At 43.0% G+C, this 26159-nt stretch overlaps 1 protein-coding gene across 1 annotated transcript in view; it reads right to left on the reverse strand.

Moving 5' to 3' along the window:
- The window catches only part of DGAT2 (diacylglycerol O-acyltransferase 2), a 59182-nt gene extending 38540 nt beyond the window's left edge, over positions 1–20642 (reverse strand). Inside the window, exon 1 of the mRNA XM_036743474.1 lies at positions 20294–20642. Coding sequence (XP_036599369.1) covers positions 20294–20333 — 40 coding nt within the window. The 5' untranslated portion in view covers positions 20334–20642. The remainder of the gene's footprint in view (positions 1–20293) is intronic.
- Between the last annotated feature and the right edge of the window lie 5517 nt (positions 20643–26159).

A 26159-nucleotide genomic window follows, 5' to 3' on the forward strand; every position in this document is an offset into this window, starting at 1 on the left:
TGTGTATTTTCAGAGCGCATGTGAATTAAAAGAAAAAATGACATGAGAGTCTTCTGTGGGAAGGTGAGTGGTTTAAACTGTGAGGGCTGTTCCTCCTCATTCTTCAGGATACAATCTCATCATTCCTGGGGTTGGCTGGGATGGAGCTAAGGTTGGCCAAGCTTTCCTTTGAACCAGAAAGTCTGGTCCTGATGTACTTTACAAAGAACCTAGTTCTAGGAGTTGGGTGGGTTTAAAGTGAGTAGGAGAGAAGAAGCATAAGAAAGATATTACTTCTAGGTGAAGGTCCTGATGTCCAACTGGCACTCACCTACCCTACTACCCAATCCTACCCTGGGGAAGGGGGAGGGAAAGAAATTGGAAGGAGGGCAGTGACCCATTTTACAGGACAAAACTGAGCCTTGAGAAACCTGTGAGCAGTGGTGCACTCTACTGAGGCACGGGACTTGGGCTCTAACCTCCTACTTTGCATGAGGAAACATAGCTATAAGACTTGAGAATGAGAAGAGTCTGAGAGAGAGCGCTAAATCAGGGTACACGATGAGAAGAACATAGGAAAGGAGGCCAAATGACCACCTGTAGGTGACTTCACAGGATGTCAGTCAACAAGTACTTATTAACTGCTTTCAGGTCAAGTACAGTGTTAAGTGCTGGGAATAAAAATAAAGGTAAAAACAGACCCTGCCCTCAAAAAGCTCACATTATAATGTGGGAGACAAAGGGTAAACAACTGTACAAACAAGCTATCGGAAGTGTAAATTGGAGGTGATCTCAGAGAAAAGACGCTAGTATTATGAGGCTTCTTGTATACGGTAGGACTTTAGCTGATTCTTAAAGGAAGCCCAGAAAATTATGAAGTGGAGGTGGAGAGGGAGAGCATTTCAGGGATGGCAGACCGCCAGTGCAAAAGCAAAGAGATGGGAGATGGAATTTTGTGTTTGAGGAAAAGCAAAGCTAGTTTACCTGGATCGTGGAGTTTGTGGAACGGACTAAAGTGTAGGAAGAATGGGAAAAGGGGGTCAGGTTGTGAAAAGCACTTGGTATTTGATCCTGGAGGGAATAGGGAGCTGCTGGAGATTACCAAGTAGAATGGAAATGTGGTACTGAGAGCTCTGAAGACTCTTCCCACTCAGATTGTGTAGGACTGAGTTGCCAATCAGAAGACAGCAGTTTTAATGCCCCACATTTCTATCATGCTTTAATATTTATAAAGTGTTTTCTTCACAAGAGCCCTATGAGATGGGTGGTGGAGGTTATATTATCCGCATTTACAAGGGAAGAGAGTCTAGAACGACAACAAAACCCCTTCGCATTTCTGTAGTTCACAAAGTGCTTTCCTCACAAACAACCCATGGTGGTAGGAAGGGCAAGTTTTGTTATCCCCATTTTATGGTTGAAAACTGAGTCTAAGAGAAAGGAAATGTCTTGCATGTTGACAGATCTAAAAGTATCCTTCAGGGTTTAAACGCAATCCTGACTTCAAGACCCTTAATTTTATTCATTCATTCATTTATTATCTATTTATTCTTTGCTTTTTATTTATCATCCCCCAGTACTACACTTCCTCTCATGAGGCACAGGGAAGTGGTTCTAGTATGGGGCTTAGGCATAAGAGGTTTCTCAGAGATTATCTGTGAGGTGTAGACTTTAAGGTAGAGAAGAGGGTTCTACTTCAAAAGTCCACTGCAAACAAACATCAGAGAGCCTACAGCTCCTGCACAAGCAGAGCCTCTTTTCTGAGTAATCTCTTTTCCCTAGTTCACTGGAAAAATCAAGGGGGAAAATGATTCTGGCCTTTACATTTGAAATACCTTTTCGACTAGCTTGTGCCAAGGCAGAGTGGAGGAAGCAGAATGAAAATAAGAATCAGGATTGGGCTGACTTATTGGCTTGATATTTGGTCACAATTCTAATGGTGAGGGAGAAGAGCTTGGCCAGCCTTCATCTCTCTTCCTCCTTACCATTAAGGGACCTTAAATATCATTCCTCAGTTCACATATGGGAAAATCAAAGCTAACTGAGAGGTGAAAGATTATCTAGGATCATCCAGCGGCTGAGCAGGAACCTGAACCCATGTCCTCTGATTTCCAGTCCAGTGTTCTTTTCATCAAAACACAACATAGAACTAGAAGTAAATACTGAAACATAGCCTGTCAGAACTAAAAGAAACCTTAGAAATCATGGAGTCCAAGCCCTTCATTTTAACAAAGAAATTGAGGCCCAGAGAGCTGCACTGATTTGCCCAAAGTCATTATAGGTACACAGCTAGGATATGAATTCAAGTATTTTTAGATCCTAATTTAATATTTTTTCAACTATACCATATGGCCTCTCAGTATTGTCTGACATTTATGGAAGAACTTTTTTTGTTTAAAAAAATCCCTATAGCTCTTTCAGCATTAGATAATCTAGATGCACTAAACTAGGTCAATCTTCTGGGACAGGAGCTCAGTCACCAAAACTAGGCCTTGATTAAAAAAAAAAAACGACCTGCAGGTGAGGTGCCTCTCTCTCCCTTAAACCTGCAGTTGGCTGGGGCTGCCAAGAAGACTTTTATTTTTATTTTCCCTCCTCCAGATTTGGGCTTGGCTTGTCCTACATGCCTGGAATGGCCTGCCTCCTCCCATCCCTTACGCTTGAAACCCCAGTTTCAGGCTCACCTCCTCCAGGAAGCGTTCAGTGATTAGAGTTTGATACCACTTAACATTCTCTGCTTACTAGGAAAAAAAAGTATGCATATTTGTGTCTGTATGTGTGTATGCATATACGCATACACGTATAGACACATATATGCATACACATATATATGCATACATACACACACCCCTATATGATGATCTTAGGATGACCACTCCTTTCCAAGGTTGTTTCATCAACTTTATATCTTGGGGATAATAATCCTGACACTATGTACCTTAATAAGGTTGTTGTGGGGAAAGCACTCTGTGCGATGTTGTATAAATGTCAGCTATTACTATATTCATAGAATTATAGCCTTTTTAGATTGGAAAGATACCTTAGAGATCAAAATTTCTCAGATAAACTGAAGTCCCAGAGTAGGAAAGTGATTCGCCCAGGGTCACATAGTAAAAGAAAGCCAAGGCCAAGATTAACATCTAGGTCTCCTGACTCTTAAGCTCAAGACTTTTTTCTGAGTGCATTAACTTGCCTTCCTGTGCATCTCATATGTCTCTTTAGAGGAAGAGTTAGGTGTTTATCAACCACCCCCGAATGGCTATAACACAGCTAACCTGCCAAAGTACATAATAGATGAATTTTTAAGGTGACAACTGTATATAGGGCAACATCCAATCCTGGCACTGTCATTAAATCAATCTATGACCTTTGACAAGTCACCTCTCATCTTTGGAACTATGATAGAAATAAGGGGTGGGGGGAGTTGGACCAGATAAGCCCAAAGAAATCTTCCACCTCTAAAATTCCATGTCTGCCATACCATGCTCTTGTAAAGATTTCAGTTTAGTTCATGGAATTTGGGGTTTCTGCCCAGAGAAGGAACTAAATCCAGAAGAAGCTGCATACAGCGATCAAAAAGCCCAAAGATCTCAGGCGCTGGCAATTATCTTCTCCTATGCTCCTTGCTCCCTCCACCCTACTGCCCAACACACACAAGTCCATTTTTTTCTTTTACTCTGAAGGTGAATGTTGTGGACCAAAACCATCTAGGGCATGGCTGTTTTGGATATTGGTGCTGAAATCAGATGTGAGAGGAAGCCTTAGAAGGCTATTATTCTCTGAGTAGGTGGGAGTGGGGGGTAAGGAGTCAGGAAGGGAGTGTTTGTCCAAGCTACCACAAGAACCACTTTAGAAATGGAGAGACACTATACTGTTAAGGAAAGACACCTGGATCTGAATTCAGAAGGTCTGGGTTGAAGTTCCAACTCTACCACTAACCTGGTACATGACCTTTGGACAGGTCAGTTCTCTTTTGGGCAATTTCCTCCTTTGTAAAACAAGGGATTTGGAGTCTAATCCAATCCCCAAGGTTATATGAGGTCTATGTCCTCAGGTTTCTTCTGGATCTAACATTGTATGTTGCATGTAAGATCTCTTCCAGTTCTACAATTGTTTTCTCACATGCTGTAGCATTGAAGGGCTGGAGGACCCCAAAGGACACTTGTATAACTCTCCTCCATCAAGTAAGAGATACAAATCTTGTTCCCTCTTTCAGAGCAGGCTTGATCATGGACTCCCCAAACTGTATCAGAAATGGCTTCTAGAATATGCAGGGAAGCCTCTTATAAAAGGCAGTTTTGGTGAAAAGAGTCTAAGCAGTAGAATTAAAAGATCCACGTTTGACTCTTGGATATATGCCTTTTTAGCCAGGGGAGCATGGGCAAAAGTATTTCACTACTCTGGGCCTTAGTTTCCTCATTTATTAAAAGCAAACCTTACACAGTTATGAAAAATAAGGGAATACTGATAATTTTGTAATAAGGAGCTTCTCATGCATAAAAATTATGCATAATTCTTTGGTAAATATCAGTATGGAGAACTCTCTGACGGCCTGTTGCTTATTTATCCCAAACAAGGCATAATATAGTGAGATGCTTGCCACTATCATGAAGAATAGGCCTTGTGGAAGGTCCAAATAGAAGAGGGATTCCCAATACATGATGTTCTCCAGCTGATCCTACTTATAGCTATATTGCTGATTAACGCCAGAACATTATAGGACCTCCTCATAATAGAGATCTGTGATTATTCAACAGAGATTGGTCTAATAATATACAGAAGACAAACAGACAAAAAAGCCCTTTGTCCAGATTACAATATGCAACAAGATGTCCAATCTGCTGAAATGGTACATCTGTACATTTAGTTTGCATATTGCAGACAGAAAAATTAGGCCCAAAATTGAATGGAGGGAAGAGAGTAGGCTGGATGGCATTTGTGAAGTGGCAGTGCTTTCAAAGGGTCCCAAGTCACTTGGATCCATTTTGTCAACAGAAATGTTCTCCAAGCCACAGTATCCAAGACATTCAAGTTATGGATGACTCAGAGAGAAGTGGTGAGATACGTAATGGGCATAAGTAAGCTGCATCATATTTACAAATATAAACTATGTCCAAGAAGTGGAATAAACACTATCACTAAGGACACATATGATCAGACAAAGACGTGTGATAGTCACAAGGCCTGAGTAGACAGATAACTTCAACATGTAAAATATCCCAGAGTAGGGCCTCCAGCATGTTGGGTGGATCTTCTGCGGAGGAAGAACACAGACAAGAATTACCCAGGACCACGAGATCTAGATGGGTTGCAATCTGCACTGACAGAATACTCACATCCCAGATCCTCCGAAGTACTGAAATCATTCTGTAACAAAAAAATCTCTATATATTAGCACGTCTTTTTCTCACTCTTACACATACGCAGAGGCGGTAATGGTACTAGACATGGGTGATGGAATCAAAGTCAGCTTGTCTATTAGTTTTCTGCAGGTGGCAAGCAAAGGGTAGCTCTAAAAACAACAGGTATGCCTTGTCACAATGAAAATTCGGTCAACAACATGGGCCTTGAGTATATTAGGTCTTATGTGTTGTATAGACTTTATATATATATATATGTGTGTATATATATATATATATATAAACATATATATATGTGCTTGACTAAATTCAGGAGTGACAGATCACATTACAAACTGATTCTTCACAGGGTTTTTAAATGGTGGGTTTTCCTCTTACACGTAAATGTTTATACAGATCAGAGAAGAGGTTTCAAAAAGGTTAACCTTTCAAAAGGTTAGAGTCCTCTCCAAGGCTTAGGTTTCTTTTGTTTGGCCCAAGATGGAAAAACTATGAGTAAAGAGGAGGGGGGAGGGGCTGTAGAGGCAGGTTTCAGTTTTAATAAGCTTAAAATTGCACTGACCTCTGGGACACCAAGTATTTGGGAAAATTTCCTAATCAGAGCTATCCAAAAGCAAAATGAGTGCCCCCAGAAGTATTTAATTCTGTTTAATGCAATCATTGGTTCACTATTGCTGGGCTGGGGTATCTCATAAAGAATATGCCTGCTCAGTTATGGGATAGACCAGGTGACCTCTGAGACCTTTCCAATTCTGAGATTCTTTAGAACCAGAGGATATTAGAAATCATCTATTTCAACCCTATATTTTAGGATGAGGAAACTGAACTCTAATGACTCCCCTAGAATCACATACAGGGTGTTGCAAGATAGTTTTCAGCTTGAAGGGCTTAAAAATTAGTGACCTGATAGATACTAGGAAAGAGGAAAGCAGAAGAATAAAGCAAACTTCTTAAAATCAATCACAAGACAGAGTATCTCTAAAGTCAGCAGGACAATACATTTTGGTAAATAAAAACTGAATTCACACCCAATTTTTTTTTAACTCAGCTACTGAGCTAATGAAGACCTACCTGCAACAGCAATTTAACAATAATAATGATAGGGGACTTTGGAATATCTCTTTAGAGGTTGGCATTTGATGCTCACAACAACCCTGAGGAGACTTGCTCATGGCCATATAACCCGTCAGTGTCAGAGCTAGTTTTTGAACCAATGCACCTATTGACTTCAAGTCTAAAACTTTCTCCATACTGCCTCTTAATTTAACTGAGGTTGGACTCATTTCCCATGGCCACTCTGGTCTACATGACTTAGAGCTGTTAGTCTCAAGAAAACAAAGTGTTGTATAAGAAAGATAAATTGAGAGTCAGTAGACCAAGGTTCTAGTCCTGGCTTTGACGCTACCTTACTATATATGATTTTTGGCAAATCACTTGACCTTTGGGTTTCTTTCTCTGTAAAATTATGGGGTTGGGCTTAAGTCTCTTCCGGTGCTAAAATTCTAAGTTTTAAGATCCCTGCCAACACTAACATTCTTTGTTCTATGTTCCTCCTCGGAAATCCAATTCTTGCTTCAAGTATCAATTCCTAGAAGAAAAGAAATAGGATAAAAGGATCTCTGTCCTAAAGTGGTTTGGGAGGTTTCAGTGACTGATCAATTCCTTCCTGACCCTTTCCTCTCCCCATAGATCTATATCCATTCTTAGCAAACATCTGCTAAGGGTTAACGATGTGACACACTCAGCTCCCCACTTTCCTGCTTCCCTGTTGGATACCCTCATCAGAAAACCAATACACTCTCTCTGCTTTAGACTGAAAAGATCTGGGCCATCGAATTGCTCTACTGCTAAGCCCCCTTCCCTACCATCCTATCAATTCCATTCAATCATCATTTACTGAGTTCCAACTGTCTGTTTGGAAGAGGTGGCTTTAGAAGGAAGAGAAGTTCCTCATCACTGGGGATGCTGTAGAAGGGAATCCTAGAACAGATTGAACTAGAAGGCCCCCAAGGCCCTTTCTAGTGATGGTTTTACTCACTGGTCACCCAGGTCATGAAAAATGAATCATAACCACAAAATTCTTCAAAGCTATATAGTTTGGAGCAAGTTATGCAGAGTATGACATGACTTCTTTTGTGTGGACATTAATATGCTAAAACAGAACAGTTCAATGGAAAGTACACTGGAGTTCTGAGTCAGAAGGGCGACTTTGAATCTAAGCGTTACTTCTTAATACTCAGTCAAATCATTACCCTTCAGTATAAAATGAAAGCAATAATCCCTGCCTGCTTCTCTCAGAGGTGTTGTCAAGAAAGCATTTTGGAAACTGTAAAGCACTTATATTAAGTATTAGTTTGTTATTATTATCAAAGACACAGTCTCTACCCTCCCTAGAGGAACTTATGGTGCACAAGATATATTAAAAAATAAAACACCTCATACATATAGTCATATAACACTTACAAAGCAATTTTCTCCTAAGCCTATGTCAACCAGAGATGTTAAGGGACTTGCCAGGAATACACACCTAGTGCCAGAATCAAGATCTTCCAACAAATCCAGTTTTCTTTCTATCTTATTGCAATGCCTTATCCTGAGCAAGCAGTGACCAAATAGGAAGAAGATAGCAAGATTAACTGAGGCATACTCTAGGTGCCAAGGAACTCAGAAAAAGGACAAATCGGTACTTAGGTAAAGCTTCCTGGAAGAGATGGTACCTGAGATGGGCCTTGAAGCATGTGGAAAGGAAAAGAGTAAAGAGAATGGATTCTAGGCAACAGGAAATGGTACCCATGAGGCAGAATAATACACAAGGTGCTTTGGAAAGGATTCACTATTAGTACTCACAGAAAATAAAATAGCATGCATGGCACTCTGGAAAGAACATTACTCTCTGTGTTAGTAAATCTGGTTCAAATGCTGGTTCTGATGCTGACAAGCAAATCATTTTAGCTTTCACTTGTTTTCTCATCTGCAAAGTGGGGATAATACTACCTGCACTATCTACCTCACAAAGGTGCTGTGGGGAAAGTATTTTATAAACCCTAGTCCTATAGAAATGTGAATTACTATTAACAATCAAAATGAGGTTCAGAATATAGTTGGGACAGGAAGCTAGAAAAAAGGTGGCTCAAGGTAGCTAACTCATCGTCCTCAGTTTTGCTCACATCAAATCTGGAATATCATGCTTCATTTTGGGTGCTACGATTAGGAAGGAACTGGGAATGTTGAGCTTTGAGAAGACCTGGCATTGGGGAGAAATAAGAAACTATGACATGATGGCTTCCTTCATGTATCTGAAAGACTAGGATATGGAAGAAGGGTTGGACATATTTTGCTTGACCTAAAGAGCAGGACTGGAGCAGTCGGCAGAAGTTGCAGGAGGCAAATTTTGGCTCAAAGGCATGGGAAAACTTCCTAATAATCAGAGCTATCTTGTCTAAACTCCCGGAGGACTGACCTTTTTTTGTCACTGAATTAGCAATGCCTAGTGTGGTGCCTTGCACACAGTAGGTGCTTTATAAATGTTTGTTGTATTGATATATAAATCAAGCTTCTTGGGATAGAATAACACTTGCTCTACCTATTTCAAAAGGTTAAGGATGAAATAATACATGTGAAGTGTTCTGCAAATGTAAAAGGCCATATTTAGAGGAAATGCAGCATAGTGGCAAGAGAATGGGCTTTGGATGCAGGAAGATCTGAAGTCAAGTCCTGCCTCAGGCATATACAGGCTATGTGACCCTGGGCAAGTCATTTATAACCTCTTAGCACTGTGATCCTCCTCCTCAGGAGGGTGATATCCTCATCCTGGGGCTCCATATAAGAATGAAATGAAATCTCCCTTTCCTATCCCTGTTACTGTTAGCTTTGTGATGTCGGGCAAGTCATTTCCACATCTGTTAAAGTATAAAATAGGAAAAATAATCCTATGTCATTGGTCATCTGAAGTAAGTGCTTTGTGAATAATAACTGGCATTTATTGTCAGTTAATGTGGTTGCAAAGTACTTTGTGCATTATCTTGTCTGAGTCCCATGAACCCCCTGAATTAAGTACAACTACTATTACTTCTACTTAACAGAAGAGGAAACAGCCTAAAAAAGGTGAAGTGTCTTGTCTATGGTTACACAGCTAGTAAGTATCTGAGGCAAAACTTGAACCCAAGTCTCTCCTAATTCCAAATCTAATGCCCCTCCCACTATGTTATCATGAAGAAGTAGGAGCTATTCTGTACCCTCAGGCTGTTAAGAGTTGGGAAAGATCTTAGAGGTCATCTAGTTCAAGCCCCTCATTTTATAGCATTAGCCCCTTCTTCATCAAGGTTGGTTTCCTCCCAACCTCTTCATCTCTATTAAAACCTCATTTCCTCTAAGAAGTTATCCCAGACCAGCTCCACCTACTCTCAGAGCTCATCATAATGCATAGCTCTGGTCCTACAGCAGTAGGTATGTCCTTTTATATTATGTTAATTTGCATGGGTGTGTGCATCAATGGGGAATGAATAGGGGACGGGGTGGGGAAGGCCTGGCCTAAATAAATAATCTTATCAAACAACAGATATTGGAAGAAGCAATAAGCCTGATAAGCCCTAAGAGTTGATAATGCCCATATGTGAATCAGTGTATAATTCCACATTACATTTTGTGGTATAAGTTTCAAGTGCTATATGGGTCAAATGAGAGACAAATCAACGATGGCTAGATTAGCCAGGAGAGGCTTCCTGGAGAAAGTAAAGAGAGTTTTGCCTTGAATAAAAGAAGCATTGGGAGAGCTGGAAAACAGCACAAGCAAAGGCCAAGTCTGTCTCTTTAACTAGGAGTCCCCAAAAGGGAAAGGGCTACATCTCTCCAAGGGTAGAAGACCCTGTCTCTCCTTTCACATTAACAATTCCTTGTGGGCAGGAGTAATAACTTCCCCTTTGATGGGGAGTTCTCTGACGGTGGGTTATGTGACCATTCCAAGGTTCTGCACCCAGTGAATGTTATCTTCCATGACAAGTGACTTAAAATATCTTCATTTGGAAGGTGCTGCACTCTAACGTCTACTGGTAGTACATTAATGGGTATGTTTTCCCACAGCCCTTTCAACATTAGGCTCTATCTTCCAACCAACAGAAGTGAGGTGCATTAAACGATGTGTTTATACTTACAGCAGCCTAGCAATAACGTTTTTTTTTAAGCACAGGACTAGTTAGGATTCAATAAGTATGTTCCATGAATAAAAGTCTAGGTGGTTCATCTATTAGATTTCCTAAAGTTGTGCCTACTTAACTATGCAAACTTGGTATCCTTCTCCAGGTACTGTTTCTTCACATATAAAATTAAGAGGTTAAACTAAGTGGTATCTCGGGTCTCCTTCCAGCTTCAACATTCTGTGAGTCTAGATTTACAACAGAGACAGTGCAAACTGGCTGCAAACACAGTGAGCAATGTCTGCTTTGAGCACAAAAGGCCGGGAGTTCTCACACAGCCTGGGAAGCTGCTCGCACTTTTAATTCTACTACCCTGCACCACACATGCTTTCTAGGGGCATTTAATAATAATAATGATAATAAATATTATTATTCTAGGGGCATATATCTGGCACACTCTGGCTACTGAGGGGCCCTCATCTTTAATCCAAGTATAGAACCAAGTACCCAGTGGCAAATCCCCGCACTACTTGACTGTAAATTTTAAATAACCAGCAGAGTGGGAGGTAACTGAGGTTGCTTGGTGACAATGCCAGACTCAAGAGTACATCAGCGTAACAGTCACCATCGAATTCCCCAAATGGGTTGCAGTCACGGTACAGGGACATGTGAAATGTAGAAACTGGTTTCTTCTGAAAATGTCCTGAGCTCCAAGGAGTCCTGAATGATTCAGTCATAGGCTTCTGTGCTTTTACTGTGGTATAAGTCAAAGAATATTAAATTTGTTATCAAAACATCACAGTTTAAGTCTCATCTCTGTCATTTACTAGCTGTGTGACTTCAGGAAAGTTCAAGTCATTTCATCTCTCTGAGCCCGTTCTGTCACCTGTAAAGGGGGAGTGATAAAAGGCAGTTATGAAGAGAGCCTTTTGCAAAACAGAAAGCTGACCATACTTATTTTGTCCTGGTCTCCTAGTATAGGTGGCATTACCCCTATTTTATATTTCCATACTACAAAAGATGTGGCTCTCTCTCCACATATACAATTCATTCTTGAGGATTGTGATGGCTGAAATAATTCTCACCTGGTGGTAAGCCTCTTTAAACTTAGCTAGATTGGTCCTCAAACAGACACACAACAGGCCTAAATAACAAGTCTTTCCAGGTAGGTATCAAAGTTTGCACTCTGTTGTCCCAGCCTTAAAGAATTCAGGATCACCTTCACGCCCCAAAGATGAAATTTAAAGGAGGAACTCCATTTTACTGAGAAAAGAGTAAGGCATAAAAATAGAAGAATGGTCAAGTGTCATACGATAAGTCAGAAGCAGAAATCAAACCCATGTAATCCTGGCCCCTTATACAAATTCTTCCAACAACAGTGAATAAGAACATGTAACATTTTGCAGACTCCTAGAATTTGAAGAACCTCTGACAGAGGTTTCCTGAGCAGGAATACCCTCAACAACACACTGGCTCAAACATTTATTGCTGAAAAGGATCTAAGAGGTTGGCCAGTCTACTGTCAATCCAGGGTCTGCTTAAAGATCTCTGACAATAATCTCACTACCTCTACTAAGCCAGACTGTCCCATCATTGGTCAGCTCTCATGGTTAGGAAGTTTAACCTTGTGTCCTGCTGAAATCTGCCTCTGCACCTTCTGCCCAGTACTGCTAATTCTTCCCCTCAAGGTTGAGTAGAACAAGTATAAGTATCACAGAAGGCATTTTCAGAAGGTTTTCGAAAGTCTTCCGAGATCTGTAATTCCTTGAAGGCCAGTTGGTCCACAAAAATTTATTTATGACCTCCTATGTGCCAGGCACAGTACTTTCTTGTATGTCTCATTTAGCTGCGTAATCTCTTCAAGAGCAGAGAGCATCTTATATTTAGTACTGGATGAATAAATTAAATAGCATACTTTTATTCCCTGTTAATACACAGGCCGGGGCTAGGTACATACTAAGTATTTAAGACAGATTTCATTTAAGGACCTCTTCCTCCGCTGCTACTATGATGATGGGGGAAGGGGTTAGAAGGCTAACTGGTCTCTGCTGGCCTGCTCCCTCGCCAAAGGGCAAGTGACTTTTTGTGAGGACTTGCCAATAATATGGCAGTTTGCCTGCCCTTGTCCCTCACATGTGCCTACAGATAAAGGAAATTTTTTTACCTCTTCCTATATAAGGCCTTCTCCTACAAGGTTTAGTTTCTGACAAATTTCCTCAAAGTTAATTTAACACTACTTTCTAGAGGTAATATAGTGCTGAAAAAGGGATTCCTGTTCATGTGCAAACTAGATTAGATGATCTGGATTGAGTCTGAGGACTTGGTTCAAGTCCTGCCTGGCTCTGCAATTTACTAGCTTTTGTGACCCTGGGCAGGTCCCTTCTCCCTCTCTGGGCCAATTTCTTCATGGGCAAAATGATGGGATTGGACTAGACAATCTCAAAGGTAGGTCCCTTGCAATTCTGTAATTGTAAGATTGAAGAAGGGAGAGGGGCTTGCTATCCTCTTCTACCTTTTCATTACCTTCTCTGATCTTTCCTAGGCCTCAGGTGAGCCAGCTGTCCCTGAGAGCAGGCCAAGTCCAACTCGCCAGTGGGAGGCCCTGAGGGAGAAGCTGTAGGCCACTGTTCTGATACAGCTGGCACCATGGCCAGGCTCTTACCTTCAATCTTCACTTGATCAGTATAAACAGAAGCTTGGGCTCCAGAACTGCTGACTCAAGACCGAGAAAGATCTATGAGGCCTGATAGCCAGCCATTTTCACTCTGCCCTCTCCTGCCCCTAACCAAACCCGGAGCTAAGGGGGTCAACATTAGCCTGGCAGACTGTGTTCAGGTGGTCCTTAGTGACCTACATGGTAAGAACTGGTAGTCTGGTAGGCTGCTTCCAGATAAAGCTGGGCATGCATGATGGAGAAGACTAATGACTTACGGCCAAGGGGAGGGGCTGGCTCTTGTCCAAGACTAGACACCTAAACACCCAGCCCCAGTCCCACCCCCTATCATAGGGCTATAAGGAAAGTACTTTGTAAATGTGTTACCTGGGACTTGGAGAGAGGAGGAAGAGAGAGAGAAACATTTGAAAGCCCCAAAGCCCACTCAAGCCACTCAGATCTTAGGTGAACTTTAAGATGCTATCCAGCCATAAATTCCATAAGTGATCTTCCCTATCATATTCCATTACCTTCGCTTCTCACATTTTTTTTCTGACCCTTTCCTCTATGGTGGAAAATGTATTAAACTGAGAATCGGGGGCTTATGTTTTACTCCCTGCTCTGACATGAGCTCCTATGTGACTCTGGGCAAGTCACTGTCACTCTGCACTTGCTTTCTCCTCTGTAACATGAGGTGGCTGGAAGAGAGGAGTTCAAAAACAAAAACACCCAGCAGCTCCCATTTCTAATATTAGACGATGCTTATACAATTACTTTAATGTCTTTACATATATTCTCATTTAATCCAACAACCCTATGAAATAGGTAGTACAAGTATTAGCCCCATTTTACAGAGGAATTGAGGAAGAAACCGAGTTTGAAGTTGAATTTGGTGTTCAGTTGTTTTTCCTAATGTCCAGCTCTTAGTGACCCCATTTGGGGTTTTCTTGGCAAAGATACTGGAGCAGTTTGCCATTTCCTTCTCCAGCTTATTTTACAGATGAGGAAACTAAGGAAAACCAGGTGAAGTGACCTACTGAAGGTCACATAGCTAGAAAGTGTCTGAGGATTCTGCCTCTAAACTCAAGTCTTCCTAACTCCAAGCCTGGGGCTCTATCTACTGATCCACCTAGCTGTCTGCCCTAAGTTACTTAGTTTAATAAATGTCAAAGTTGGGGCTAGAACCCAAGTCTTCTAATTTTAAGGTCATTATCCACTAGGCCACAAGGGGTTTTCAGAAATCCACTACAGAATTGAAGGATTCCCCCTTCCCCCTTCAGGAAGACTAGTCAGCCTCCTTTGTTGATGTTAAAAGAAGGCAGGCACAGATATTCAAAAAGATAATCCCAAATATTCTTCTTGTTGTTTCACAGGGGAGGAAAGAAAAGTGTCATGTATTCTAAATCATGCCGGGTGTAAAAAGGTTATCATCGAGGGATTTTATTTACATGATTTTTCATTGATCACGGATAATCCACCAGGTGGATCTACTTGGGGACACTTATGCAAGTCCTTCACACTAGCCCCCTTCAGGTATTCAGTGCTCTAGGCAAATGGCCTATTAGGCATTATTCCCCAGATTTCTCCTCCTTCCTTTGGGGAATAGTGCTTAATAGGCCATCTGCCTAAAGCACTGAATACCTGAAGGGGGTTAGTGCCAAGAAAACCCTAAATGGGGTCATGAAGAGTCAGACATGACTGAAAAGAGACTGAACACTTTCAAGCCCAATACTCTCCACCTCCCCACCAATGGCCAGCACACAGTCCCTTCACATCTCCGTCTAGTGAAATTCTTATTTTCCTTCAAGACCCAGCTCACATTTCCACTTTCCCATGAAGCTTTAGCTTATTTCCCACCTTCCACCTCTCGGCTCCAAGTCTTCTTTTCCTTCTCATGTTTTCATAGAGCATTTTGTCTGGATCCTTTGTCCCTACTACAATGGCCCTGTTAAATCCCTGGGGTAGGATGTAAACACCTTCAGCGCAGAGACTCATTTTATCTTTGTACCCTCAATGCTCAGCATCGGGCTTTGTGTACCTGTGACTGTATTTGAAAAAGAGAGGTAGCATGGAGAAGCGGTATGGTATAATGGAGAGATCATTAAAGTCAGGCTCCCATCGTCACAAGCTTTGTGACCATGAACACATCACAATCTATGCCTTAGTTTCTGCATCTGTAAAGTGGGAAGGTTGATAATAGCTAACATTTCTTTAGCACCTGAAGCATCCTAGGTGGCACCATAGGGCATAAAGTGCCTGACTTGGAATCAGGAAGACCAGAGTTCAAATCTCACCTCAGACCCCTACTGTGTGACCGTGGGCAAGTCATTTAACCTCTCTGTGCCTCAGTTTCCTTATCTGTAAAACAGAGATAATAAGAGCACCTCTCTCCCAGGGTTGTGTGAGGATCAAATGAGGAAACATATCACTTCCCTCACATACGCTGCCTTCTTTCCTCTGAAACTGTCACCACCCGGTGTCGGTTTTTATCTCCTCATACCTGGACTATTGCAATAACCTGCCAGTTGATCTGCCTGCCTCAAGTATTTCTCTCCCCACTCCAGTCTATCCTCCACTCAGCTGCCAAAGTGACCTTCCTAAAGAGCATTTCTAACCATATCACACCCATATTTAATCCACTCCAGTAGCTCTTTATCACCTCCAAGATCAAATATAATTCTGTTTGGCATTCGAAGCCCTTCACAACCGTCTTATATACAAACACACACACACACACACACACACACACACACATTCGAAGCCCTTCATAACCATCTTATATACAAACACACACACACACACACATTTGAAGCCCTTCATAACCATCTTATATACAAACACACAAACACACACACACACACACACACACACACACCACCTTTCCGGTCTTCTTACACTTATACCACTTTCCTTTGCCCTTGCTCTGCCCTCCTGTATTCCAGCAACACTAACCTCCTTGCTATTTTCCTCAAACTCTCAACCCTCATCATTTTCAGTTGCTATCTCCCACACCTGAAACAATCTCCTGCCTCATTTCCACCTACTGGCTTCTTTCAGGTCCCATCTAAATGCCACCTTCAAAGGAAGTCTTGTCTGATTTCTCTTAATTCTAGTGCCTTCCTTGGGGTGATTATTTCCAATTTATCATAACATAGCTTTTTTTGTATATAGGCGTTAGCATGTTCTCTCCTCCATTCGACGGTAAACTCCTTGAAAAAGGGACTGTCTTTTATATTTCTTTGTATCCCCAGAATTTAGCACTATACCTACCACACACTAGGTACTTAATAAAAGTCTACTGATCAGCATATGTGAAGTGTTTTGCAAACCTTAAAGCACTACATAAATGCTAGCTATTATTACTGCTAAGGAGCAGAATGGATGGTATTTGGCTCAGAGTCAGGAAGAGCTGAGTTCCACCCAGCCTTAGACTCTGACTAGCTGTATATACCTCTGAGCAAGTCAATGTCTGCCTGTTTCCTCATCTGAAAAATGGGAAAACGATGGTACCTGCTTCTCAGGGTTGTTGTAAAAACAACATAAGGCAACATTTGTAAAGCAGTGTGCAAACCTTAAAATGCCATACAAATGCTAGTTCTTTTAGTATTATTATTACAAAGCATTTTACATGTATTACTTCAATTGGCAACAATCTTTGCACTACCTACTTCACATGGGTTAGCTGGAAAGAAAATACTCTCTAAACCAGAGGGAGCTACATATGTGTGAGCTAGTAATTCAACTAAACAAACATCGATTAAGTCACTGCCACCTTTGCACCTGTCCTTCCCCCAGCTGAATCTTACAGGGCCCAGCTCGAGCTTCCTCTTCCAGGAAGCCTTCTCTGACTACTCCAGCACACAGTGATCTTCTTCTCTGAACCATAGCTTTACTGAATATTGCCCTTTTCCCAGCACTTGATTGTGTTATACAATGACCTGTACTGTCCGTGACTAGTAAAGACTCCCATTTTTATAATGCTTTAGTGTTTATAAATTGCTTTCTTCATGTAACCTTGTAAAAATAGTACTATTACATCTCCATTTTACAGATAAGAAAACTGAGGCTCAAGAGATGAAAAGTCTCATTTATGGTCACACATCTAGTGTGTGACTTGTGTAAGTTTTCTATGTTAAACCTTGTCTCAGACCTGATGTAAACCCTCTAACTTTTTAGTTTTTTTATAGGATTTAGTTCAAGCGTTACCTTGGGGTCCATGAACACTTAAAATTTTTTTTGATAGTTGTATTACATTTAAAAACATTTTTTTTTTCTGAGAAGGAATTCGGGCTATACCAGATTGCCACAAGAGACCAGGACATGAAAAGGGTTAAGAATCCCTATTTTAGTCTAACCCTTTTATTTTACAGAGAAGAAAAGTGAGGCCTAGAGAGAGGTCTGTTGAAATGAATGCGGCAAACTGCCCAAGGTCACCCAGTCGGTGGCTTTACTGGATTTCAAATGAGGTCCTCTCACTATGAGCTCTCTCCACTACGATGCTGCCTCTCATCAGACTAGCTCATGACTGGTTAGAGCTGAGAATATCAAACTTGCTCCACTGCCTGGTTTGAGTGCCATCCCCTACTCCCACCCATTTTTATTGTGCTGTTCAATCTCTTTTCAGTCATGTCTGACTCTTCATGACCCCATTTAGGGTTTTCTTGGCAAAGACACTGGAGTGCTTTGCCATTTCCTTCTCCAGCTCATTTCACAGATGAGGAAACCAAGGCAAACCAAGTTAAGTGACTTGCCCAGGGTCACACAGCTAGTAAGTGTCTGAGATCACATTTGAACTCAGGAAGATGAGCCTTCCTGACTCCAGGCATGGCACTCCATCTATGGCACCCCCTAGTTCCCTAGCAGCAAATCTCCTAAAGAGTAGATCAGTAGAAGAAAAAAAAGGGGGACCAGTGTAAGAACAGGATTCACAACATGAATAATTAGCGCTTAAACAACAGGGTTGACTGTCTAAGGGACCCAGAAGAGAGTGAAGGAATATTTCAGTAAATATGTTTTCTAGTAAACACATGATCTCTGATCCTATTTTCCCTGTGATGTTAAACTAGGGAGGCACAGTTTCAGCAGCAACCTCTGGCCAAACTTGACCCAGCCCAAGGATTCAACTAGCCCTATCATTAGTTTCCCCGATTCCATTTTGAAAGACAGCCGCAAGCCAATAATTTCTCCCCTTTATTACCTGATCTGCCTTAATATTAGATAATTACAGAAGCCCAGATTTGGAAAGGACCTCAAGAGCTTATTTGTTCCAACCTTTACATCAGAACACAAGATATGTGTTAAAGACTCAGAGGCCATCTAATCCAATCACTTTACAAGTGAGGAAACTGAGGTTCAGAGGGGAAAATTATGGATGAATGAACGACAAATATCACCTCCCTCCCCCAATCATGTCAGCCCTAAAGTCCCTATAGTTGAGGTTTCTATCTCTGGGGTGATGTAGGGGAGGCTATTGTCTTTCGTGGTGCCAATATCAAAAGGTTCAGATGTGTCTTCAAATATTCAGGATCAAGCACGCACAATGAAAGGCAAAATGGTATTTAATGAATCCTAGCCCTCATTTCCTAGCTGGGTGGCCTGGGTACAAATTACTCAAGTCTAACAACCAGTCTTCCTACATGCAGACAAATAGACAACAGAAGCCACCAATTAGCAAGCAGCGTGACTTGCTGCATGGACCTTGTCAACATCCTCAACAAAGTCATCTAGCTTCGCAGTGACGGGGAGCTCACCACCTACTGAGACACGCCATACTCCACAATTTGCACCTCAGTGTTAAGAAATTTCTCCTGTTAGCTAGGTAAAATCTGCCTCTCTGTAACCTCATTTCTAGAAATCACAGGGATTCTAGAGTCCCCAAGAGAGTAGGGAAGGAGGCCCAAGCTGCCAACCACCCCACCTCATTCAGTGCCACCCCCCCCCCAATCTATGGGATTTAACCTTCACTAGTAGCGGGGATTAGTAAAGAAAGCACATCATCTTCCCCACTCCCCCCAACCCAGCCAAGAGGAGCCTAGGACCCTTCTGTGCATAGTATTAGCTTCCATCTGGGGGAGGGGTGAGACGCCAGCCTGAAGAGGGGACAGTAAATAGAAAAACAAGTCCACTCGTAATCACTTTTTCTTTCTCTTTTACAGAAGCTCCTTTTCAGGGATTTCACATACCTTGGGAGACCAAGGAGGAATAGATGCCTCACCTCTGTCTAACCCTATCTTCTTCACCTCTAAGTGCCCCAAACTTAACCTTCTTAGATCTTTCACCCAACTAAAGCTACACAGGTCTCATCAGCATTAGAACAAGCATTTCCTTCCTCAGCTCCTCACACACAAAGCTAACTGCTCCCTCTTCCATAGCCCTTTCTTATGCATACTTCTACTGCATGACAAAACCTGAGGACCCATTCCTCTTTTTATTCCCCAACCCCGCCCCCCTCCTCAATCACAACAACATCTGGGGGTGATTCTCTCACTTGGACCGTACTACCCTGCCCCCATTATAATATCTGAGATGGGGCTCCCCTCAACACACCTCCCGGGCATTCCCCATCAATACCTCTCAGGGCCTCCCCTTCACCTGCTAATTAAGGGGAACCCCTCACCTCCCACCAGCCATTATCTGACTGCCCCCCATGACATTTTAACACCTGAGAGGTCCCCCCTCCCCCCCATCCTTTGGACAGCCCAAATGATGAGGTCTGAGACCTTCCCCCAACTCTATTTTAATATTTGAGAGGGGCTCCTCTCAGTCCCCCGACGCCCCGTATTATAAGATCTGAGGGGCCTCTCCTCATCAGGTTTTAACACCTGAGAGGGGTTCCCTTCACCCTATCATTCTGAACCCCATGCCAAACTCTCCCAGGGGCCTCCTCTCACCTCCATTTTAACACCTGAAAGAAGTTCCCCTCACTTCATCCCCTGAACACCCCTACCTTGGGCTCTCAAGACATCCCCTTTTGACAGCTGAGAGGGGCTTCCCCACCCCTCACTGCCTGACACCCCTTATCCTGAGCCTCCCTCCCCTTTTGACATCTAAGATGGGCTCCCCTCACCATGACACCCCCTCCCCTCCTTGGCGGCGAGGGGTCCTCCCAATACCCCCCACTCTAACTGCATCCCAAGGTGGGTTTCCCAGGGTGCCTCCCGCCTGGCCCTCACCTCGCAGGACCCCAGAGTAGGCGGCGATGAGGGTCTTCATGGCCGCTCAGTGGCCCGCGGGAAGCAGCCGCCTCCTCCCCGCGCGCCCCAGCTCCATCCCCCGGCCCGCAGGGCCAGGGCTTCCCCCGGAGAGGGGGCGGGGTGAGGGGGCCCGAGCACCGCCTGTCCTGCGGGACGGCAGAGGTGGACGAGGTGGCGGCGGCAGGAAGAAGAGGAAGAGGGTGCGACGACCCGCGGTGGTGGCAGCAGCGCACCGGCACCGGCACCGTCACCGGCGACGGCGACGGGGAGGGGGCGTCCCGTGCGCCGCGTGCGCTCGCTCCGGAGCCGGCTCGCTCTGCAGCCGCCCGCCTCGGGAGCGCCTCGGTTTATTAACCTCACAGAGAGGTCACGCCCACCTCCGCGGGAGGTGGGGCTGGGTGCGCGAGACGGCCCGCCTTCTCACTCCAAGACTCCATCCCGGAGTATACCAAAGCTGTCCGCAGGGGGGACTCACGCCGACTGTCATAATTTCCTCTCTTCGGCCGTGCGTATGCAAACATTTGGAGAACTAGCAAGAAGGGGCTAAGTACAGTTCTGCCTGTTGTCCGAAATGGAGGAAGGTTCTCTTTTGGGCCCCTTCTCTACCCACAACCCTTCCAAAAATATCCCCCCTTCCTCTTCCAGATGGACCAGTTGTTATGGCCCGGCGGGTGGGGGCGGGGTGGGGGAGGGGGTCTAGAACGTGGAATGGGGAAAGGGACCGCATGCCAGGGCACTTAGAGGAACGAAGAGAGCTGATGGGGAGGTTAGCTGATTCTCTGCTCTAACGCCCCAGTTTTTTCAGAACAGGAAACTGAGATCCAGGAATGTAGAATGAGTTCCCTGACTTTGCGCAAGTAGCATAGTTGGAATTTGAACTGTAGGTCCTTCCCCTCACCTTTAAAAAAAATTGTGTATTTTTAATTAACAAACTTTCCTCCCCGCCCCTCCCCTTCGCCCCCCATCTCATCTGTTCTCTTGGAAAGAAAAAGAAAACCCTTGTAACAAATATGAATTGTCAAGCACGATGCATTCTCATACGGTTCCATCCAAAAATGAAAGAAATGGTTTCAAAGAAACCTCAGAAGACTTGTATGAACCGATGAAGAGTGAAGTGAGCAGAAACAGGAACAATTGAAGTACTATACTTAGGTCCTCTTGGACCAAATGCCCCAGCTCTTCTTACAACACCTTGTGGAATGTCAGTAATTACTGGTGGTGGGGTGGTGGTGGTGGTAATAGATTGGTTTTGTGTCATTTATTAAAATTATCTGAGTTTGCTTCAACCTACCAGACTGGGAGTTTCCTGAGGGCAAGAATTGTGTCTCATTTGAACTTTGTCTTTCTCCAAAAACCAAGCACAGTGTTCTTCACAAATAGGTCTGAATGCATATTTGTGAACCACAACTAGGTCCTGATTAGTGAATAATAAATACTTTGAGGTGGTCTGCATTATTCAAGTTTGTACTGCACATCTCCATTGGGCAAGAACCAATCACCCTATTTTTTTTAATTTAAATTTATTTATTTAACATATTTGGTTTTCAGCATTGATTTTCACAACAGTTTGAATTACAAATTTTCTCCCCATTTCTACCTCCCCCCACTCCAAGATGGCATATATTCTGGTTGCCCTGTTCCCCAGTCAGCCCTCTCCTCTATCACCCCCCTCCCCTCTCATCCCCTTTTCCCTTCCTTTCTTGTAGGGCAAGATAAATTTCTAAGCCCCATTGCCTGTGTATCTTATTTCCTAGTTGCATGCAAAAACTTTTTTTTTTGAACATCTGATTTTAAACCTTTGAGTTCCAAATTCTCTCCCCTCTTCCCTTCCCACCCACCCTCCCTAAGAAGTCGAGCAATTCAACCTAGGCCACACATGTATCATTATGTATAACCCTTCCACAATATTCATGTTGTGAAAGGCTAACTACATTTTGCTCCTTCCCAATCCATCCCACTTTATTGAATTTTCTCCCTTGACCCTGTCCCCTTTCCAAAGTGTTTGTTTTGATTACCTCCACCCCCATCTGCCCTCCTCTCCATCATCCCCCCCCCCTTTTATTTTTTTTTATCTTCTTCCCTCTTCTTTCCTGTGGGGTAAGATACCCAACTGAGTATGTATGGTATTCCCCCTCAGGCCAAATCTGATGAGAGCAAGGTTCACTCATTCCCCCCTCACCTGCCCTCTCCCCTCCTCCCACAGAACTGCTTCCTCTTGCCACCTTTATGCGAGATAATCCACCCTATTCTATCTCTCCCTATCTCCCTCTCTCAGTATGTTGCTCTCTCATATCTCTCCCTATCTCCCTCTCTCAGTATGTTGCTCTCTCATCCCTTAATTTCATTTTATTTCTTTTAGATATCTTCCCTTCATCTTCAACTCACCCTGTGTCTGCTCTCTCTCTTTTACACATATATATATATATACATATATATAAACACATATATATATACACATACATACACATACATACATATACACATAGATATATACATACATACACATTCACTTACATATATACATAAACATATATATATTTATATATATATTTATATATATATGCATATTCCCTTCAACTACCCTAATACTGAGGTCTCATGAATCATACACATCATCTTTCCATGTAGGAATGTAAACAAAACAGTTCCACTTTAATAAGTCCCTTGCAATTTCCGTTTCTTGATTACCTTTTCATGCTTCTCTTGATTCTTGTGTTTGAAAGTCAAATTTTCTATTCAGTTCTGGTCTTTTCACTGAGAAAGCTTCAAAGTCCTCTATTTTATTGAAAATCCATATTTTGCCTTGGAACATGATACTCAGTTTTGCTGGGTAGGTGATTCTAGGTTTTAATCCTAGCTCCATTGACCTCCGGAATATCGCATTCCAAGCCCTTCGATCTCTTAATGTAGAAGTTGCCAGATCTTGGGTTATTCTGATTGGGTTTCCACAATACTCAAATTGTTTCTTTCTGGCTGCTTGCAGTATTTTCTCCTTGATCTGGGAGCTCTGGAATTTGGCGACAATATTCCTAGGAGATTTCTTTTTGGGATCTATTTGCGGAGGTGATCGATGGATTCTTTCAATTTCTATTTTACCCTCTGGCTCTAGAATATCAGGGCAGTTCTCCTTGATAATTTCTTGAAAGATGATATCTAGGCTCTTTTTTTGATCATGGCTTTCAGGTAGTCCAATAATTTTTAAATTATCTCTCCTGGATCTATTTTCCAGGTCAGTGGTTTTTCCAAGGAGATATTTCACATTGTCTTCCATTTTTTCATTCCTTTGGTTCTGTTTTATAATATCCTGGTTTCTCATAAAGTCACTAGCTTCCACTTGCTGCAATCTAATTTTTAAAGTACTATTTTCTTCAGTGGTCTTTTGGACCTCCTTTTCCATTTGGCTAATTCTGCCTTTCAAGGTATTCTTCTCCTCATTGGCTTTTTGGAGCTCTTTTGCCATTTGAGTTAGTCTGTTTTTTAAGGTGTTGTTTTCTTCAGTGTATTTTTCAGTATTTTTTGGGTCTCCTTTAGCAAGTCATTGACTTGTTTTTCATGGTTTTCTTGCATCCTTCTCATTTCTCTTCCCAATTTTTCCTCTACTTCTCTAACTTGCTTTTCCAAATCCTTTTTGAGTTCTTCTATGGCCTGGGGCCAGTTCATGTTTTTCTTGGAGGCTTTTGTTGTAGGCTCTACGACTTTGTTGTCTTCTTTAGGCTGTATGTTTTGGTCTTCTTTGTCACCAAAGAAAGAATCCAAAGTCTGAGACTGAATCTGGGTGCGTTTTTGCTGCCTGGCCATATTCCCAACCAACTAACTTGACCCTTGAGTTTTTCAGAGGGGTATGACTGCTTGTAGACTAACGAGTTCTATGTTCCACGTTTGGGGGGGAGGTGCCAGCTCTGTCAGACCCGCACTACTCCTTCCCCAAGAACCCCCAGCCTGGGCTGGGCTTAGATCTTCAACAGGCTGTGCACCCCTGCTCTGATCCGCCACTTAATTCTTCCCACCAGGTGGGCCTGGGGCCAGAAGTAGCAGCAACTGTAGCTGCCCCACCTCCGCTGCCCCTGGGGCTGGAAGCCAAACCGCGAACTCCTTCCACTCCCGCAGCTTTTCCCAGTAACCTTCTCAGCAGTCTTTGGTGTTTGTGGGTTGAGGGGTCTGGTAACTGCCGCAGCTCACATATTTAGGGCTCTAGGGGCCCCATCCGCCGGACTCCAAGTTTGATTGTTCCACACAGCTCAGGCTGGGCTCTGCTCCACTCCGTTCCCAGCTTCCAGCTGCCAGCTCCCAGCTCCCAGCTCCCAGCTCCCAGCTCCCAGCTCTGTGTGGAATAGACCTCACCCAGAGACCATCCAGGCTGTCCTGGGCTGGAGCCCTGCTTCCCTCTGCTGTTCTGTGGGTTCTGCCATTCTAGAATTGGTTCAGAGCCGTTTTTTATAGGTTTTGGAGGGACTTGGTACAGAGCTCACTCTAGTCCCTGCTTACCAGCCGCCATCTTGGCTCCGCCCCCCACCCTATTTTTATATAATTATAACTTCTTTCATTTCAAAAAGGACCACTCCAGGGGATTTGTGATTAATGTTAATCAATACTGAATTGTAGTTAAATAGTCTCTCTCATTTTACCAGATGAAGAAATCGATCCCTAGATAATAGTAGCTAACATTTAGATAAGTGCCTACTGTGTGCCAGGCACTTCACAAATATTATCTCATTTGATCCTCACAACAATCATGGGAGGTAGATGTTATTATTACTGCCGTTTTACAGATGAAGAAACTGAGGCAGACATTAAGCGACTTGCCCATGGTGAGACTGGATTGAACTCAGGTCTTTCTAACTCCAGACCCAGAATATTATTCACTGCGCTACCTAGGTCCTTACTCAAAAATCACATGGAGTTCATGGCAAAACCAGGACTGGAGACAGCACTGGGAAGAGGGAGGAGGATGTTTTCCGATACTTTTTCTGCTACTTCTAGCTACAGGGATTCCATTTTTTCAGACAAGAAAATGTATATAAAGTACTTTGCAAACCTTAAACTATTACATAGATATGAGTTATTTATTTTACCTCTTCTCCCCATTCTCTGCTTAACGAGATGACAGACAGTGATGGACTGGCTGCATTGGAGTTATGGAGGGCACTTCTATCCTGCTCATCAAGGAGCTGCCAAAGTGATTTTCCTGAAGCACAGGCCAACTGTGTCAACCCCCATACTCAGTAAATTCCGTGGGTTCCCTATCACCTCTATGATCAAATACAAAATGCTCTGTTTAGCATTCAAAGCCCTTCACAACCTAGTCCCCTCCTACCTTTCCAACCTCCTTACACCTTAGTCCCTGACAAGTACTATTCGATCTAGTGACACTGGCCTCCTGGCTGTTCCACGAACAAGATACTCCAATTCTTGGCTCCTGGCATTTTCATTGTCTGAAATGCCTCTCCCTACTCTCCTCTGCCATCTGGCTTCCCTGTCTTCCTTCATGTCTCACCTAAAATCCCATCTTCTATAGAAAGCCTTTCCCAACCCCTCTTAATTTTAGTACCTTCTCTCTGTTGCTTATTTCCTATTTATTCTATATATAGCTTATTCATGGGGACCATCTCCAGTTGTCCTGATCTGTATCTTGCTACTGGACCCAGATGGCTCTGGAGGAGAGAGTGAGGCTGGTGATCTTGCACAGCCCTCCCTCACTTAAATCCAATTCACTTGCAAGTCATGGCATCACCTTCCTGAAGTCATGGTCCTCTTTGAGAATGAAAGACAAACAACAGCTTATTCATATATATTTGTTTGCTTGTCACTTCCCCACTAGATTGTGAGCTCCTTGAGGTCAAGGACT

This window comes from Trichosurus vulpecula, chromosome 2, assembly GCF_011100635.1.
Source record: "Trichosurus vulpecula isolate mTriVul1 chromosome 2, mTriVul1.pri, whole genome shotgun sequence".
Lineage (NCBI taxonomy): Eukaryota > Metazoa > Chordata > Mammalia > Diprotodontia > Phalangeridae > Trichosurus > Trichosurus vulpecula.